The following is a 20,262-nucleotide window of genomic DNA, read 5'->3' as shown; positions in this document are numbered from 1 at the left end:
TGCAAAGGGATTTTTATAAATGGTTTACCGAGAGAAGTAGGGCTGCAGTGCATTCCTTCTGGACTATTCTATTATTTTATCCCTCAGCTAGGCCAACCCAACATCACTGTTGGGAGACACTTCTGCTCACAGCTTAGTATTCGTGGCAAATTACTAATTTGGTAAGTTTCTAAATAAAGTTCTAATTAGGATTAGGAAAAAGATGCATCTATGATTCCCAAGACTTGATATCCCACTTTTAGGCATTTATAATTTTCTTATGAGAGCCAATTTGTTGTACAGGTAGTTCTCAGTTTAGGACCGGTTGCTTAGTGACCCTTTGAAGTTCTGATGGAGCTATCTCGGGGTTACTTATGACCTAGATTTGAAGTCCCATTGGTCACTCCCTCTGCGGCCCAGAACAGGAAGGAGGGAGTACCTTGGAACTCACTCACACTAGCAGTACCGTGTTTCCCCGAAAATAAGACCCTGTCTTATATTTTTCTGAACCCCGAAATAAGCGCTTGGCCTTATTTTCAGGGAGGTCTTATTATTTTGAGGCGCATGGAGCAAGATGGGGCTCCTCTTGCCATCTTACCTGATTTCCAGCTCTGTGTTTAAATATTTTCAGGGAGGGCTTGTTTTCGGGGGAGGCTTATTTTACCGCATGCGCTCAAAAGCCCGACTGGGCTTATTATCAGGGGATGTCTTATTTTCGGGGAAACAGGGTAGCACTTAAACTGATACTGTTCCATACTGCTTTAAAGCAGCTGTCTCCAACCTTTCTAGCTCGGCGGACCGGCAGAGGCAGCAAGGCAGGAGGAGGGGGGGGGAGTTCGCGAGTGTGCTCGCCCATCACTTCCGTGGCCCGGTTCAGAATGGGCCGTAGATCAGGGATTAGGGACCCCTGATTTAAATGCACTATGAGTGGTTTACAGAGTCAGCATATTGCTCCCAACAATTTGAGTCCTCATTTTATCGACCTCAGAGGGATGGAAGGTTGAGTCAACCTTGAGCCCGTCAGCATCGAACTCCTGGGCTGTGAGCAGAATTAGTCTGTAATACTGCATTATAATGACTGCGTCACCCCAGTATTAGTTTTTTTGCTTATCTGATAAGACTACATATCCAAAAAAAACTTTCCTCACCTAAACCCGGGTAGAACTTGGTGTCACTTGCTACCTTCAGATCAGTGCTGGTCAAAGAAATTGGCAGTTTGGGTAATGCCACAGCAGAAACTCGGTCCAGGTCATTAGTGGCTGAAAGGATTCGCCATTTCAAGATCATTGGCGGCTTGTCCCCAACTTAGAAATAAAGAGGAAGAGGATAATTAAAGTAGTACAAAAAAAAAAAAAAAAAAGCATTTGGTAACGGAACTTCTTTCCTTTCTGCTCAGCACAATTAAATTACTGTAACATTCACACTTTCTAGATGTGTTTGGGACTGCAATTCCCAGAATTCTGAGCAGCAGGGATACTGAGAATTCTTTGGGTGTGCTGGCTGTTCAGAATTCAGGGAACTGTAGTGCTGAAATTTGTGGAGAGGCCTGGTTTGGAAGAGACTGTGCGAGTGTATTATGTCACCTTGTACCACAAAATGAGCGGCATATAAATTTGGTAAATAAACAACTTTTCACCCAGAAAAGCAAATTGAACTAAGATGCACATACAAAACTAGTTTTCTTGTATTCCTAAGACACCACAGCTGAAGGAATATTGCATGGTCTGAAAATCTATGCATTTTACACACAGGTCGCCTACATTTTTTTTTCCAAAATGATACTAGCACTTTTTTCAAATTTATCAAATGTATTGTTTCTAAGCAAAAGGAGCAGAAATTCAGCTTCAAATTTGCCAGGTCAAGATGTACCAATTTAATGGCTTCTTGCCTGGGGAAGAATCAAAAGAAGCTCATTTCCAGAGGGAAATAATTGTGATGAGAATCTGTTGCCAGGTGATTTCCTGTGCAAAGACAACAATTAAATATCATCTGTGGGTCTGATTGCTCTCAATTAGAAAAATTGCTCCTGCTGAGCTGTGAGGGAGGGAGATAAATAGAAGGAAAGCTGGAAAGAAAAGAGCAATTTTTTTATTGGCAACACAACCACATCTGTGAAAAACAAAGAATTTATTCATATGGGAGAAGCAGAATTCTAGTCCAGCCTTAGACACGAATGCTGGTTGGGTGACTTTGAGCCAATCCCTAGGAGACTGTGAGTTCTAGTCCCACTTTAGGCATGAAAGCTGGTTGGGTGACTTTGGGCCAATCCCTAGAAGACTGTGAATTCTAGTTCCACTTTAGGCATGAAATCTGGCTGGTTGACTTTGGGCCAATCCCCAGGACACTGTGAATTCTAGTCCCGCCTTAGGCATGAAAGCAGCTGGGTGACTTTGAGCCAATCCCCAGAAGACTTTGTCCTGAACCCACAAGGCTCTGCCTATGTCTTTTCTGCCTCATTGCTTGGGCTAGAATTGTAGTTCACAGATTTCAAACTCCCCAATCTGAGCATTCAGGAATCCAGGATGATTTCAACCTAATGAGGAGAAGAAGCCATTTTCTGCTAAACTCTTTCTACATCTGCTACCTGACTCACCTGTGGGAGAAATCTGCTGGAAAATGTTGTTAACCGGCAGTCCTTCTTTACGGAGTGACCAGCACTCCACAATGCTGTTGTTCTGACTGGAGGCACACAACAACATCTGGGGAAGGAGGGAAGACCAGGTAGAACAATGTTAGCAACCTTACCAAATTTAAGATGTGTGGACTTCAATTCCCAGAATTCCCAGTCAGCATGCTGAGGTTGATAAACACTGGGTTAGTATCAGTGGTGGGTTGCCCCCGGTTCAGACCGGTTCGCAAGAACCGATAGTAAAACTGGAGGGTTTTACCGCTCACCGACCCCGACATCATCAAGAAGCTTCTGTTTATGTGCAGAAGCGCGCGTATGCGAACGAAGCAAGTGCGTGCACGTGGCCCTGTTGCGAACCGGTAGTAAAGGTAAGTACAACCCACCCCTGGTTAGTATATACCTCCAGAGGCATGTTTAATAAACACCTGGGAAGACCCAATTGGATCGGGTCCAAGTCCAATCACGTTTCCCATGGTTGTGCTCTAGGATAGGAGTGAGAAACTGATCCAGATGTGTTGTGGCTCCGACCCCCGAGGCCGACTTATCGGAGGGAGAAGGCTCCGAACATGAAGGAGAGGAGTTGGCCAGGCCTCCCTCTCCAGGACCCTCCTCTCTGGCAATGCCTCAAGTGTCTCCCGAAGGAGAAGAGATTGGCCAGGAGCCAGGAATCTCCTCACAGTCGGACAGTGAAGGAGATAAGTCTTGTCTCTCCACGCCAGTGTCGGAGAGACAAACGCATGCAACAGAAAAGGAGGCGTGCCAGAGATTAAGCTGAGTCACTGGACCACACCCCACAGGGGATATAAGGGGGTGAGGTGGCCATTCAGACTCTGTGACGGACAAAACTAACTACTATCGAGTCACATTGTATCTTTGGAAACAACGTTATCTGCCTTGGATTTAATTACGGACTGGACTTGACAATTCTTGAACTGTGTGTATCTTGTTTATGAGTAAAGTTCTTGGCAAGCAGCTACTGGGTTGCTGCTAATCCTCTTATCGAAAGAATTTGTTGTCTGCCAGTTTATTTAACCCCCGGCTGTCTGTTTGTGTGGATGTGTGAGACGGGGACAGAACAAGATGCAGCCCACCTCCTACTAACTTCAGAGTTCACTGGAAGCTCCTCCCCCCATTTGTTCATTGTGCATCTAGATCAGGGGTGTCAAACTCATGGCCTGCAGGCCAGATGCATCACGCACTGGCCACGCCCATGCCCGGTTTAGTGAAGGAGAAAAAAAAAAGTCACGGTACATCACGTGACAATGCGAGTTTGACACCCCTGATCTAGATGAACAATGTTTCTCAAACTTGGAACTTTTAAGATATGTGAACTTCAACTCCCAGCATGCTGACTGGCTGGGGAATTCTGGGAATTGAAGTCCACACATCTTAAAGTCTCAAAGCCTGAGAAACATTGTTCTGGAACGCCTAGTATTTAAAATTCAAAATAATTAGTGGAAGGCAGAGATTATGGTGAGAAGATAGCAGATAGATAGATAGATAGAGAGAGAGAGAGAGAGAGAGATAGATAGATAGATAGATAGATAGATAGATAGATAGATGTTTTCTGAGGTTTTTGCGGGTGTTTGTATGTAGGTCTTTGGTTATTCGGGTTTTCTCCCGCGTAAAATTGGAAGTGTCTTGGCGACGATTCGACGAAGTCTCATTCGTCATCTTCAGGCTGGTGTTTTCGCTTTTAACAATTTTACACGGGAGAAAACCCGAATAACCAAAGACCTAGATAGATAGATAGATAGATAGATAGATAGATAGATAGATAGATAGATAGATAGATAATCACAATAGCACTTGAATTTATATACCACTTCCCGGTGCTTTACACCCCTCTCTAAGCGGTTTACAGAGTCAGCATAAATGCCCCCAACAACCTGGCTCCTCATTTTACCCACCTTGGAAGGATGGAAGGCTGAGTCAACCTTGAGCAGGTGGGATTCGAACTGCCGAACTGCAGGCAGCCGGCAATCAGCAGAAGTAGCCTGCAGTACTGCATTCTAACCATTGCGCCAACCCGGCTCTAGATAAATGTGTGTGAGAGATTGCATATGCACATGTGTGTGTGCATGCAAGCACTTGAGTGAAGAGTAACCATGGGGCTCTGTCCATGCTGATCTATGGCTTTTGCCCACTTCCAAGATACAACCATTCTCCAAAGATAATCCATGAAGGAATGAAGCTCCCGAGGCGAAAGCAGTTCTCTGTTCTTTTTCCACGATATAGGTAGCCCTTGACTTATAACTCTAATAGAGATTGCCTATGACGGTCATCAGTTGTGATGGTCATAAAATGAGTCATCCATGTGACCGACCCGATTTTACAACCTTTTTTGCAGTAGTCATTAAGCAAACGCTGCAGTCATTCAATGAAACCATTGTTTGTCAAAAGCCAATTTTGCCAAAAAGGGAAGTAAATGTTGGTTTTCAGCAAAATAACATTATAAAATGTAGTCATATGACCACCGGCCCAGTGGTGGGTTCCTCCCAGTTCGGCTGAGCCTGTAGCGGTGACGATATGACATCACCGAACCAGTTCTCCCCACCCGCCCTCCCACCCCCCCACCCCCCACGTTATTTTTACCTTATATTTGGTCCCACCCCCAATCTATTGCTGCCTCCTGAGTCCCAGCTGATGACTAGAGGGAAAAAACCTGTTTAAACTCTTGCCGGGGGGCTTCAAAGGGCCGTCCTACAGCTGATCAGTGTTAAAAGCAAACAAATGAGTCAGGTCGTAAGTGCGAGGACTGATCGTAAGTGCGAGGACCTTCCAGAAATGTCTCTGACCAGCTAGCCACGCCCACCTAGTCACATGACCTTCAAGCCACACCCACAAAATAAGCCACGCCCACAGAACCGGTATTAAAAAAATTTAGAACCCACCCCTGCCTATGATGGTCATCAGTTGTGATGGTCATAAAATGAGTCATCCATGTGACTGACCCGATTTTACCACCTTTTTTGCAGCAGTCATTAAGCAAACTCTGCGGTCATTAATGAAGCCAATTTTGCCAAAAAGGGAAGTAAATGTTGGTTTTCAGCAAAAAAACATTATAAAATGTAGTCCTATGACCACCGGCCACTATAAATGGCCATAAATAGAGGCTTGCTGCCGAACGCATACGTGGTCATATGGCCTTGGGGTGGAGGGCAACCATCAGAACCAGGTTGTTAATTACTCCTGTGGGGGTCCTTTGCGACTTTGAACAGTTGCTAAGCAAATACCTTCGGAGATTCTCAGTCACCCAAGGTCATGGATGTCCCAAAGATGCTTTTTTCAAGGGGCAACTGGACTTCCTTGGCTTTTCCTTGTAAATGTTTCACTTCTCATCCAAAAAGCTTCTTCAGTTCTGAAGAAGCTTCTTGGTTGAGAAGCAAAAGGTCTTCTAGGAAAAAACAAAATCCAGCTGCCTCTTTAAAAAGGATCTTTGGGACAATCGGTAAGTAACTAGTTGTATGTCAAGGATTACAAGTAAATGCAAGACTGCTATCACCTCCTTCCATGTGGACTAACTCTACGGACAAACAATATCCACTCCTTCCATGTTTCTGCATCGGGTTCTCCAGGTTCTTTACTATTTTGATGGCGAAAAGTATATAATGTTTTTTAAATTGTTTTTAAATTTTATATGTTGTGTTTTTACCGTGGCTGTTCACCGCCCTGAGTCCTGTTGGAGAAGGGCGGTAGACAAATTAAATAAATAAATAAATAAATAAATAAATAAATAAATCATCATCATCATCATCATCATCATCATCATCATCATCATCATCTGATCTGTCTTCAACCGACTAATCTAGACATGGCCAAGTAGCTAGAAGGAAGAGGCAGCTAGGACTGGAGAAGGAAACCCCGAGGACCTCACCTGCTCAGACATGTCGCGAGCTAGAAATTTCAAGTGGGTGATTGCAGGATATTTGTCTTTCCGAGCTGGGTCTGTGGTGCAGCGCATGAACAAGGAGGGCAGGATCTCGGTGTCAATCTTACACTTCTCGTTCACCACACTGACGCAGACCTTGTAGAACTGGACTGGAGAGGCACTGCTGCCATCTGACGTGGCCACCACAATGTTGCCTCCACCGGTGAAAGCAATATCAGCCAAGGCCACACGGCAGCGCAGGCGGCAGAGGCTCTCCGTGGAGGTCAGCACTTGTCCGTTGGGCTTCAGCAGTGAGACGATGACCAGCCCGCTGATGGTTACCGCGATCCAGCCTTCCATAGGTTTCCCCCCGAAAAGGGTCAACGATGGGGAGAATTTGACCCGGGAGAATTTCTCACCAAAATTGGATGCTCCAGACTAAGGACAGAAGGAAACAGAAGATATTTAGGAAAGAGATGATTATCAAGCATATTACAGGTAGTCCTTGACTTGCAACCATTCGTTTAAGTGACTGTTTATAAAGTTACAACCGCACTGAAAAAAGTGACTTGTGATCGTTTTTCACACAACCGTCGCAGCACTGATTTTGCTTGCAGGAAGCTGGCAGAAAAGGTCGCAAATGGCAATCATGTGACTGCAGCTCACTGCGATGTTATAACCACAAGCCAAGCATCCAAATCATGAGAGCCATAACTTTGAATGGTCACTGAATGAATGGATGTAAACTGAGGACTACCTGTAAAATAGCAACCCTTAATTAGCCTACTGTATTTTTCGGAGTATAAGATGCATCGTTTTCTCCCTAAAAGGGGGTAAAAATGTGGGTTCATCTTATACACTGAATGTAGCCCTGCCCACCCCCTGGCCCCTACCCTTTGGCTTCTGCCTCCCAGCAATTTACCTCCTTGCAGCAAACAGCAAGAAGAAACAGCCCATTTCAGCTTCAGCACAGCCTAATTAGCACAAGTTGATTGTCCCTTGGATCAGCCTCCCGATTCTCAGCTGTTTCAGGCTGCAGGGATTGCCATTGCTTATTGCTGTGCAGGCCTCTGCTGCTTGCTGCAAGGAGGTAAATTGCTGGGAGCAGATTGTTTTTTTCTTGTGCTAATCAAGCTATGCTGAAAACGAAAATGAAAGTAAAGCAGGCTGTTTGCTGCAATGAGGCAAAATTGCTGGGAGGCAGAGGCAGAGGCAGATTTATTTTTCTTGTTTTGCTCACCAAAAAAGGTAGGTGCGTCTTATAGTCTGGAGCCTCTTATACTCCGAAAAATATGATACTTACCTTCTCCACGTGCAAAGCCAGTTTCACCCCATTGTGCAGCCAAGAAAGTGCCACTACTGGGTCTCCTTCCACTTCACTGCCCACTTCGCTCTCCCAGCTGTTGGCCAAGTGGTCCATCATACTCCAACATTTGACGTGCCCATCAGCATCAGCAGACAGAAGTCTGGATCCTGCAGCCGGAAAAAAAAAGTCAGAATACCTATCGAGGGAAGGACAGGCCCATTCTCTAGGTGTAAAATGGAATGAACTAATCTCGCATATTTTAATGATGTCTTAAAGGTAATGTTTCTTTCATTAACTTTTTGATTTAGGGAATATCATGAAAGAGACAACACAAGGATTAGCGAAATGATATTTTATCATCATAGGTTATAATAGCAGAATCTTGAAAGGCTGACAGTTTCCTTGCACCCTCTTATACCAAACAGTAGAGTAGTGTTATTTTGAGTCTCTTTCTCATGTCCTCTTCTCCCTCCCAGGATTGAAATTGTCATTTATAATCTCTTAATGATCCTTTTATTCCTTCATCAAGGTCAATTTCATGCTCATAGCCATGTAATCATTTTGGCAACAACCCAGATATGGTTTGTCCATGCTTTCTTTTAGGATATTTTGTGAATAGTCTACAACCGTGAAGCTTGCTGGTAGTTTCTCATTATAATAGCTTCTGGGATCAGTTAAGATCAGCTGGGTATCTAATAATATAAACCACCTGTCAACTTCGAACTGAACCTGGCAGCAGCCATCTTTCTGTTCCTCAGTTGCCACACAAGGGGAAAGTGGGGAAGGAGGTTGGAATGCATTACTAGACAAAACAAAGAGCTTTCTCCTGAGAACCAAGGTCATCTCTACCAGCAACCGATAAGGTTGGGGAAGGAGTACCTGAAGAGCCCACCAATTAACCCAATTGGCCAATGTGACTTGTGACACTTGGGGATGGGTTTATTTCCTAGTTTAATTACGTTATTTTTCGGACTATAAGACGCTCCGAAGTATAAGAACACCTAGCTTTTGGGGAGGAAAAAAAAAGGGGGGGGGAAATCTGCCTCTGCCTCCCAGGTATTCATCTGGCCTGTTTGCTGCAGCCCGTTTGCCACCTGTTTGCCGCCGCCGCGGCCCATTCTAAAACAACTGATCGGCACCACACCAACCCCCTCCTCCTCCTGCAATATTCGGAGTATAAGATGCACAGGCATTTCCACCCACTCTTTTGTGGGGGGGGGAGTGCATCTTATATTCCGAAAAATATGGTATACTGAAATCATGGGAAAGATTTAGAATTGGTTTTCCATTCCACTGTGCTGATATGATGTACTCAATAAAGAGGACCTTTGAGAAGGAGCCAAATCTTGGGTTTGTTAGTTGACACCATCCTTCCCCATCCTGGCACTTTCTCCAATAAATCTGGAAAGTACCAGCCTGAAGAAATGGATCTTTAATATCAATTTCATCAACTCATCCTGACACTTCAAGTTTTTTTTTTGAAAAACCCAGGCAACCCAATGGTGGAGACACTTTTTATTTGCAAGTGCCACGAAATGAATCGGAGGTCTTCATGTCAAATAGGTGCACCAAGCTACAGTTGTCCTTCTTTACCTGACTGATCCCATTCCAAGCAGGTGATTACTTCAATGTGTCCAGAATTGATGGAGTGGACGTCCCACGGATGTTCTGTGTCAAGGATGTGGATCATATGAGTGAGGTCTGAGGGAGGAAATGAAAGAAAAAAAAGTGACAGAGATGGTGTCAACCCTGAAGCTGATCTGACCAAAGCCATTTTGAAGCTTCAATGCTTCCACACTGGAGCTGAGGGATAGGGAGGGGGAAATAGAGATAGCTGGGGTTTGTAGCCAAAACAAAATACTTTCTCCTGGGAACCAAGGACATTCTGACACTTCGTCAGGGAGAGGAGGAGTGACGTTACCAGGCAACCGGACAGCACCCTGATTGGATCATGTGACTGATTGGGGAAAGGGAAAAACTTTTACTTTTAATTAGGTGAAAATCGCGGGAACCTTCAGAGTCGGTTTTCACCAGAACAGTGTCAATATGATATATCCAATAAAACTATACTTTGAGGAATCTACCTGCCTTGGAGTTTTCTTTGCTATGGGTGTATTACTTGGAACCCTGACAGATGGATGAGAAAGCAGTAGACGGGAGAAAATATTATTTAGAATTAACACTGCAGCTGTTTGGAGATCAGGTAGAGTAAATGAGATGGCAAAGCTAGGTTTAAGATTGAGGGAGCCTCGGGTCAATCAGCCTCTGCTTTAGACTCACTTCCAGCTCTAAATGGAGAAGTAATAATAATGGGTAGATTTTCCATGCTAGTTCCCCACATCTACATTGGACTACAACAGGGGTGGGCAACTGTGGCCTTTTTACAACCTGTGGACTTCAAATCCCAGAATTCCTGATAGCCAAGCTGTCTCAGAAATTCTGGGAGTTGAAGTCCACAGGTTGTAAAAGGGCCACAATTGCCCACCCCTGGACTACAGGTAATCCTCGACTTACAATAATTCATTTAGTGACTGTTCAAAGTTACAACAGCACTGAATAAAGTAACTTACGACCATTTTTCACAGTTACAACCTTTGCAGCATCCCCATGGTCCTGTGATCAAAATTCAGATGCTTGGCAACTGGTTCGTATTTATGACAGTTACAGTGTCCCTGAGTCATGTGATCCCCTTTTGCGACCTTCTGACAAGCAAAGTCAATGGGGAATCCAGGTTGATTTAACCCATTTGGGTTATTAATTTAACAACTTCCAGTGATTCACTTAACTACAGTGGTAAGTAATGTCGTAAAATGGGATAAAACTCCATTTTGACATTAACAATTAACAAATTTCTCACTTAACAACAGAAAATTTGGGCTCAATTGTGGTCGTAAGTCGAGGAGAACCTGTACTCAAAATAACATGAAGATTTGCCCGTAGTCTGGATCTTTGACCTCTGCACCAAAATCTTTCATGATGGGGAAAGCAACAGCTATGGTCTGTTGCCCATCTATTATTCAAGAGCAGGTTGTCTCTGGAGGCTCCGCTGAGCCATCCATGAATTTATGGAATCTGCCCAATTCTCTGTGAAAGCCAAGAAAATACAATACATTCGCCATTATCAGATTGAAGCTATTTAATGGGCTGACCCCTATGTTTGGTACAAGATTATCCATTTCTTCATATTCTCTTATTTATCTACTTATACCCCGCCTTTATTATTTTTATAAATAAGTCAGTGAACATACTGAATAGACCTTCCTCCTGTTTGTGAGCAACTTTTATTTATTTATATCCCACCTTTATTTTTTATAAATAACTCAAAGTGGCATACAATACTTCCTCTTCCTCCTATTTTCCCTACAACAACAACAACAATCCCTGTGAGGTGGGTTGGGCTGAGAGAGAGTGACTGGCACAAAGTCACCCAGCTGGCTTTCATGCCGAAAGTGGGACTACAACTCCCAACCTCCTGGTGATTGGCCCGAAGTCACCCAGTCAGTTTTCACACGTAAGGCATGTCATAGTCTCCTGGTTTCTAGCCTGGTGCCTTAAATATTAGACCAAACTGGTTAAAATCTTAAAACAATACCCTGTTTCTCCCAAAATAAAACATCCCCTGATAATAAGCCCAATTGGGATTTTGAGTGCATGGAAATAAGGCCAAACGCTTATTTCAGGGTTCAAAAAAACATAAGACAGGGTCTTATTTTCAGGGAAACACGGTATTTTTTTTTTTTTGATTTTTGATTTGATTTATATGCCGCCCTTCTCCGGAGACTCAGGGCGGCTTACAATGCGTTAAGCAATAGCCTTCATACTTTTGTAAATTTATACAAAGTCAGCTTATTGCCCCCACAATCTGGGCCCTCAATTTACCTACCTTAGAAAGGATGGAAAGCTGAGTCAACCTTGAGCCTGGTGAGATTCGAACTTACAGTAATTGCAGACAGCTGGTGTTAATCACAATGCTATTAGTCTGCTGAGCCACCAGGCCCAGGTATTAAAATATTAAAACAATTTCAGCAACTATCTTCATATTCCAGAATGTATTAAGAGTAATGTCAATGGCAAAGAAGCCAACATAGTAGGAAATACCTTTTTCCTCCTCATTTTTGAGATCTGTGGTGAAAGCAATCAAATTGCGACAAGACCAGGCGCAGACCAGTGGAATGGATGGGCAGTGGTTACTCTTTGGACGCTTCTCCCACTCACAGATATATGCCAGATCCATTGTGTCTTCCTCAATTTAATAGCAGGGAACTGCTACCTAGAAGAAAATTGCAACTGGAAGCTGCCGTAACTATTACAAAGAAAAAATAATAATACCAGCTGATAAACCAAAGGGAATCACAGCAGCCATCCCCTGTTCCACTTCTTAAAAGTATGCTGCTTGCAATATTTTGTCCGAAGTTTGGACAAAAGGTAAGGGAAGCAGTAAGTGTCTGCAAGGCAGAAGAAGAAACATCAACACAGAGACAAGGCAGCAGATATTTCCCCACTCTTCACTATATTAATTCCATCAGATGACCACCATAATCCAAATTGTGTGTCACTGGTAGAGAGTTGGACTTTTTTCCAAGTAGGATCAACTGGAATGATAGTCTCTTTTTAATTCAGTTTCTTCCTAAATCAAAGACAAAGGACCTGTATGTGAAATAAATTCACATTTTCTCCTTTTTTTTCTTTTAATTTTGATTTATATGCCGCCCTTCTCCGGAGACTCAGGGCGGCTTACAATGCGCTAAGCAATAGCCTTCATCCTTTTTGTATATTTATACAAAGTCAGCTTATTGCCCCCACAACTGGGTCCTCAATTTACCTACCTTAGAAAGGATGGAAGGCTGAGTCAACCTGAAGCCTGGCGAGATTCGAACCTGCAGTAATTGCAGGCAGCTGGTCTTAATAACAGGGTGCTTTAAACCACTGTACTACAAAGGCTTTAACTTTGCCCCCATTTACCTCCTCTTTTTAAAAAAAAAATTATCCAGGCATGTTTACAAAGGCAGCCACAAAGTCCTCTGCTTTTGTCAAAGGGAGAAAAGCATCATCCTGCGTTCACAATGCAAGATGCACATCCAAAAGGGGCCAAACTGGTGTCCCAACCCTCTTTTGTGATTTGCCTCCAATACCTGCCTTCCCTCTCACACACACCCCAAAGACATCTCTGAATTGCTGGATCACATCTGCCTGGCCATAATGGTAGATGTAGCTGAAAAAGCTGAAACAACATGTCATCTCATCCTTTAAACCCCATAAATCCCCAAGTGAGCTTTAAAAGGAATGTAAGGTTTCAAATAGATTCAATGAACCAGTTGGATTAACTGAAACAATGATGATGGAAAAAAATAATGCTATTGAGGCAGACTACAATATCTGTTATTTTTTAAATGAATCTTTCTAAATCTGTAGCCATCGGGAAATGCTTTGCGATCTTATGTTCATACAACATAAGAATATGTAAGGTAGCTGTAGATATTGGGAAAATGAATCCTTGGTGTCCTCTTGAGCTTGGTTGTTTTCCGCAGTCATTTCATTGTCCAAGAAATGGACAACAACAGGGGTGGGCTTCAAAAATTTTAGCAAGGGGTTCTCTGCCCGGTTGCTGGTGGCCATGGCCATGATGGGCGTGGCCTAGTCGGCCTCCTGCACCACAGCGGGGGGGGCATTTTTGCCCTCCCCGGGCTCCAGAGGTTTTCCTCGAGCTTCCGGGAGGGGGGAAATGGCCTCCCCAGGCTCCAGAGGCCCTCTGGAGGCTGGAAACTGGCCCATTTCTGCCCTTCCTGAACTTCTGGTAGGCCAGTTTTTCGCCCTCACCGAGCCTCCACGCACGCCCTGCACTTACCTGCATCCAAAATGAGCTGCGTGGGGACTCCTGGGAAGGGCGGGTTGGGCAGGGCCAGCCAGGAGTGGGGTTTGGGGGTTCTCCGAACTGCACAGAATCTTAGCTAGAGGTTCTCCCCAACCCCCAGCAGCCCACCCCTGGACAACAACCAAGAAAACAACCAAGCTCCAAGAGCACCAAAGATTCCACACTTCCACCCTGACCTACAAACATTTTCTTCTATTGTTACTTTTTTTCCTTGTTGCAATTTGATTTGAATGCCATTAATGGTTTTAAATTGCATTTATCCCAACTAGGTATATGCATTAGCCATAAATGTTCATGCAGACAAGAAGGAGTTAATTAGGCAATCAAAACCAACCCTAGCATCAAATTAAAGCACTCCCTGTTCAGCCTTTTGCCTGAATACATCCCATGAAAAGATCCCACCATGTCTCTGCTTTAATTGTCAATATGTGCTTTAGTTGTCAAAATGTCATGTTAGGTAGTTCTTCCAGTATTTTGTGTCCCTAATAGTGGGGAGAGTGAGAAGAGATCTTGATCTTTGCGACTGTAACTTTCCTCCAAGTATTTTTTTTTAATTTATTTATTATTAAATTAATATACCGCCCTTCTCCCGAAGGACTCAGGGCGGTAAAGAGCCACAAGATAAAAACACATAAATACAAAAATTTAAAATAAAATAAAAACGAATTAAATAATTTGGCTGAATTTAAAATACCCCATAATTTAAAACAAATTAAAATTTACATTTAAAAAGGGGAGAAGATTTAGGCCAGGCTAGATAATTTAAACAGCATTATCATTTCCCTTCCTTAGCTGTCTCTTCCCTCAGTTAAATATATCTGGTTTCCTCAATCTCTCCTCATGAAGGCCTTGTTTCCAATTCCCTAATTAAACTTGCACTTTTTACAATTACTTTTTACAATCATTCCAGGTTTTTAAAAAGGGGATGTTTGGAACTGAACACAACATTCAAGGTGGATTCTGAGCTATGCAGTATTATCATAGAAACTGCATTTCCTATAATTTGGGACCTGTGCTTCTATCAATGCAGCCCAAAACTGCATTTCCCCCTTTTTTCAACTATGTTGCACTGCTGAAGCATATTCAGTTTAAGATCAGTGACAATTCCAAAAATAATAATAATAATAATAATAATAATAATAATAATAATAATAATTTTATTTCTATACCGCCCTTCTCCCGAAGGACTCAGGGCGGTGTACAGCCAATTTAAAAACATAAGACACAACAATAATTAAAAATTAAAATAATTAAATAGATCTGAATCTTTTCAGATGCATCGCCACTAAGCCAGGTACCCACTATCTGACAGCTGGGGAATTCTGGGAGTTGAAGTTCACAAATCTCAATGTCACCAGGTTTAAGGAACACTAGTCCAGATTTTTGCAGCCTAGATATGATGGTTCTAAATATGACAGGTCTTCCCTTCTTCTGTTCACTCAAGTCATTCATGAAAATGTTAATGGGTACCATTTCCAGGAACAAACCTGTACCTTCCCATTAAATGCCTTATTATTCCAGGTTCATCCCAATTTGATTTTTAAAACATGACTATTCTGTCCATTCTGTGATTATCAGTTAGAGTCAACAGTGACTTCATGGCGCATAATCAATCAATCAATCAATCAATCACTCTTTGAATATGGTTTTGAAGGCATCTGTGTTTTTTCCTTAATTGATCTAAGTTGCCAATACAGGTAGACCTCGATTTACGACTACAACTGTGCCCAAAATTTGTTAAGTGAGACATTTGTTAAGTGAATTTTGTCCCGTTTTATGACTTTCTTACCACAGTTGTTAAGTGAATTACTGCAGTTGATAAGTTAGCAACCCAGTTGTTAAGTGACTCAGGCTTCCCCATTGACTTTGCATGTCAGAAGGTCACAAAAAGGGACCACATGACCCTCTGGGACACAGCAATAGTTATAAATATGAACCAATTTTACTAAGCATCTGAATTTGGATCACATGATCGTGGGGGGGATGCTGAAAAGGTACTTTGAAAAAAATGGTCATCAGTAATTTTTTTCAGTCCCATTGTAACTTTGAACGGTCACTAAACAAACTGCTGTAAGTCGAGGACTACCTGTAAAAACTACTGTTAGCACCCTGTCAAATGCTTGCTAAACTCAAATTGTATTAAATTCATAGCATCCCACAAGCTACCAAAAACCCCAAACCAGTAATCACTGCTTTGTATCCTGTGTAATGGCTCTAAAAGATTAATGCCTCAACAAACGATGCAAGGGGGGAAATTACTCTGGAAGTATAAACTCTGCAGCAAAAATATCTTCCGAGAATAGCTTTAAAATGTTGAGATATTTAGCATTCTTTCTTGCTTCTCCTCCCCCCCCGTTCTTCCCAAATGAACTCTCCCATATCCCCCTACTTACCCCAACCATCCATGCGGTCCAGCTCCCGTGCGCATGCGCCAAAATATGGGCTTTTCTCTTTAACGCTGTCTAATGAAGTGCCTGATATTCATGTGAAATAAAGTGAAATAAAATCTTTTAAAAGTTCACCCCAGAGAAAAATTTAATCTTCCCAAGCCTCTTTTGCTGCGAAAACTCAAATTCCCGTTTCTTTTCGGGGTTCTTAATAAGGATGAACACCTCCGTCTGATCTTAATTCCTACCCAAACCTTCCGTGATGATTTGCATACGTCCCTTCCCATCATGCACCCCGAAGAAAGAGAAAAATCAGATAATTTGTTGAAAAGATTTTTAATGTATTTTAATACTATGATTTAAAAAACAGAGAGAGCTAAGATCATCTTTCATGGACGTAAAAATAACGGGCATATTTACAATTTACATTATCTCATCATAACATTACAGCTACCCACATAAAAACCTTTATATACCGTACAAGGCAGAGTTAAATTTGTGCTCGCTTCGGCAGCACATATACTAAAATTGGAACGATACAGAGAAGATTAGCATGGCCCCTGCGCAAGGATGACACGCAAATTCGTGAAGCGTTCCATATTTTGCAACTAGAACAGACCTCCCTCGCAGCCTCGTTTGCCTACACTGAACTATTTTTTTTACAAAAATCACTAGCTTCTCCAAACAGGTTGTGAGAAGTCTTTGGAAAAATTCGCTGTTTGATTCATGAAATTATTGAGTATTATTTTTTAGAACAGTAGAAAGGCATTGAAAGTGAATAAATTTGGTTGGAGGTATTACCAAATTATGAGTTTAGATTGCATCATTAAGTTGGTTCCTTTTTTTAAAAGGAATAAATTGCCGCTCCCTCATCTTATGTGCATTTTAATGTTGCTGTATTATGTGTATATTGTGTCTATCACTGATATTTAAGTTTTAAATATACACTTAAGAATCTATTTAGAAATTTATTTATTTAACATATGGCAGAAATATTAAAAAGTGCATCACAATTAAATTCTCAATGAGCTAATATTTATTTATTAACTTTATATACCGCCCTATTCCTGAGGGACTCAGGGTGGTGAACAGCGAACGATAAAAATACATGTAATACAAACGTTAAAAAAAAACAATTAAAATATACTAAACACTCTGGTCCTAGATAATTCAAGACATCCCAGTTTAAAATAAAATCAAAAGCAATATACAGGGAAAGTTAGGCCAGGTAGGCCTGCTGAAACAGGAATGTTTTGAGGGCACGGCGGAAAGTGCGCAGATCCGGAATCTTCTGTATCTCTGGGGGGAGCTCGTTCCAGATGGTGGGTGCCCTCACAGAAAAGGGTCTCCCCCTGGGGGCCGCCAATTGACACTGTTTGGCTGACGGCACCCTGAGAAGCCCCTCTCTATGGGAGCGTACTGGGCGGTGAGAGGCTATTGGTGGCAGAAGGCGGTCTCGTAGATACCCCGGTCCTAAGCCATGGAGCGCTCTAAAGGTGGTAACTAAGACCTTGAAGCGCACCCGGAAGACCATTAAATATTAAATATTAAATATTAAACTATTTAAGGTAGTCCTTTGTTTAGTGACCTTCATAATGGCACTGAAAAAGTGACTTAGGATCATTTTTCACACCTACAACTATTGCAGCATCCCCATGGTCATGTGATCAAAATTTGGAGGCATGGCAACTGAATCATATTTATGATGGTTGCAGTGTCCTGAGCAGAGGTGGGTTTCAGCAGGTTCTGACCAGTTCTGGAGAACCGGTAGTGGAAATTTTGAGTAGTTTGGAGAACCCTTAGTATAAATTCTGACTGGCCCTGACCCCATCTATTCTCTGCCTCCCGAGTCCCAGCTGATCGGGAGGAAACGGGGATTATGCAGTAACCTTCCCCTGGATTGGGGAGGGAATGGAGATTTTACAGTATCCGTCCCCTGGAGGGGTGGGAATGGAGATTTTACATTATCCTTCCCCTGCCATGCCCACCAAGCCATGCCACGCCCACCAAGTCATGTCACACCCACCAAGCCACGCCCACAGAACCGGTAGTAAAAATTTGAAACCCACTATTGGTCCTGAGTCATATCCAGGGGTGAAATCCAGCAGGTTCTGACAGGTTCTGGAGAACCGGTAGCAGAAATTTTGAGTAGTTTGTAGAACCAGCAAATACCATCTCTGGCTGGCCCCAGAATGGGGTGGGAATGGAGATTTTGCAATATCCTTCCCCCAGGAGTGGAGAGGGAATCGGGATTTTGCAGTATCCTTCCCCTGGAGTGGAGTGGGAATGGAGATTTTGCAGTATCCTTCCCCTGCCATGCCCACCAAGCCACGCCTACCAAGCCACACCACGCCTACCAAGCCACGCCCAGAGAACCGGTAGTAAAAAATTTGAATTTCACCACTGGTCATATGCAGCCTTCTGACAAGCACAGTCAATGGGAAAGCCACATTCACTTAATGACCATGTTACTAACTTAACAACTGCAGTGATTCACTTAACAACAATGGCAAGAAAGGTCATAAAATTTTGGGCTCAGTTGTGGTTGTAAGTCAAGGACTACCTGTGCTCCATTTACAAATTCAAAGGTAGTCTATTTATACAGTAAATACATGATGGAGTTGCATATAAAAAGTCTCTGGGATTTCCCTGATATGCATTCAAACTTCAAAGGCCACTTTTTAAGACTGAAAAATGCAGTTTGTAATGTTAATAATAAGCCAATATTATTTCTAATGCTATTCTTATTGTATTATGTATTTAGAATAGAATATAGAATATTTATTGGCCAAGTGTGATTGGACACACCAGGAATTTATCTCCGGTGCATAAGCTCTCAGTGTATATTGCATCACATCTGAAGTTTTAAAAATTAAAATATATTTAAAATTGTTGAAATAAAATAATTGTTATCACACCATCACTGTGCTTATTACAACTACCATTACGGTGAATATTTCCTTGTAAGTACCTGGACCTTTTTGTCCTCTAACAAACATAAGGTACTCCTGTTGCGGCAATAATGGGACTCAGACCTCGGAATCAAAAGGAGTTGTATTTATTTGCGCAAAAGGTTCAGAGCAATATAGCCATAGCAACATCTGACTCCCCTCTTATGGAACAACAAGCACTTATATACTTATCAAAAGCAGCAAAACATGGAAATATAGCATATCAGCATTGATTGGTTATATTATTGATAGCCCCCTGTTGCTCTGTTAAAGAAGTAAATATCTTACTCCCCCTTCATACAGAATGAGGTAACAGGTGTCTTGCAGGAAGTATCTAGGTTTCCAGCAGCTCATTGAATAACTGTGAACTTTGAGGTTTGACATTTTCCATCTCCTTCACACCTTTTATTATTTAACAAGCAATCTTTTATGACCTTCTTTTTATTCTGCCTCACTCCTGCTTGTAAAATGCAATCTTAACTCTGTTTAGAACAAAAACAAATTAGAATTACTTATATATTTATATAAATTATAGCATTCATATTATATTTACCGTGTTTTTAAAAGGCTCATATTGTATTAATAAAGCATAATCGTAACAGAAGCTCCATCCAATGTGATGTTCAAAGATGAAAAGAGTCACAAACGTTCTCTGTAAATGAATCTATCAAGGCTGAGCCATACAGAGGCTGGGTAGAAAAGGAATTTACAGAAGAGAAGCCTAAGAACTGATAAATTGCAAAGAAGTTGTATTTTGGAGCAAAGCAAAATATGGAACGCTTCACGAATTTGCGTGTCATCCTTGCGCAGGGGCCATGCTAATCTTCTCTGTATCGTTCCAATTTTAGTATATGTGCTGCCGAAGCGAGCACAAACTATTTCTCGGCTTGAGAAATATTTAAAGGTTATTTCACCAGTTTTTCTCAAGTTATGGTGATCAATGCCATAACTAGGATTTGTTTTTTTTTTCTTTCTATATTCCAAATATTTCTTCCCATTCCAGTGAATTGCTTTCCAAACAAATCTACACCCTTTAAAATTAATTTTAAAAACGACAGGCTTTACGGAGTTCCCCTAGTGCATGATGGGAGGCGCCTATGCAAATAAAGTCATGCTTTCCTCTATCTCTCTATCACGCACGCGATACTGTTCCCCTTTTACTTCTTTTCTTCAATGAATACCATTTTTCTCGTGCATTCCTGATTTTTCCCCCCAAAACACTTTGGAAAAAGTGCTCAGTGTATCAAAAGGAAAAGCTGCTAAATGT

General features: G+C 42.2%; 1 protein-coding gene and 2 non-coding genes across 3 annotated transcripts in view; 1 reads left to right on the top strand and 2 right to left on the bottom strand.

The window, feature by feature from the left end:
• The window catches only part of MED16 (mediator complex subunit 16), a 31,256-nt gene extending 14,915 nt beyond the window's left edge, over positions 1 to 16,341 (bottom strand). Inside the window, exons 1-7 of the mRNA XM_034437656.3 lie at positions 16,051 to 16,341; positions 11,884 to 12,055; positions 9,379 to 9,486; positions 7,783 to 7,952; positions 6,486 to 6,917; positions 2,573 to 2,678; positions 1,128 to 1,283 (exon numbers count right to left, since the gene is read on the bottom strand). Of these exons, the coding sequence (XP_034293547.1) occupies positions 1,128 to 1,283; positions 2,573 to 2,678; positions 6,486 to 6,917; positions 7,783 to 7,952; positions 9,379 to 9,486; positions 11,884 to 12,019 (1,108 nt within the window). The 5' untranslated portion in view covers positions 12,020 to 12,055; positions 16,051 to 16,341. The remainder of the gene's footprint in view (positions 1 to 1,127; positions 1,284 to 2,572; positions 2,679 to 6,485; positions 6,918 to 7,782; positions 7,953 to 9,378; positions 9,487 to 11,883; positions 12,056 to 16,050) is intronic.
• A 201-nt stretch (positions 16,342 to 16,542) lies between these two features.
• Positions 16,543 to 16,649, top strand: LOC117677532 (U6 spliceosomal RNA). Its single transcript, XR_004594809.1, has one exon. It is a non-coding gene; the product is annotated as a U6 spliceosomal RNA (small nuclear RNA).
• Positions 16,650 to 19,760: 3,111 nt separating this feature from the next.
• Positions 19,761 to 19,867, bottom strand: LOC117677533 (U6 spliceosomal RNA). The gene has a single exon (XR_004594810.1). It is a non-coding gene; the product is annotated as a U6 spliceosomal RNA (small nuclear RNA).
• Positions 19,868 to 20,262: the final 395 nt, after the last annotated feature.

The sequence above is a fragment of the Pantherophis guttatus genome, chromosome 1 (assembly GCF_059756535.1).
Source record: "Pantherophis guttatus breed Tessera chromosome 1, ASM5975653v1, whole genome shotgun sequence".
NCBI lineage: Eukaryota > Metazoa > Chordata > Lepidosauria > Squamata > Colubridae > Pantherophis > Pantherophis guttatus.
Note: the sequence above shows the minus strand (reverse complement) of the source record. Positions and strands in the feature narration are given on the sequence as shown.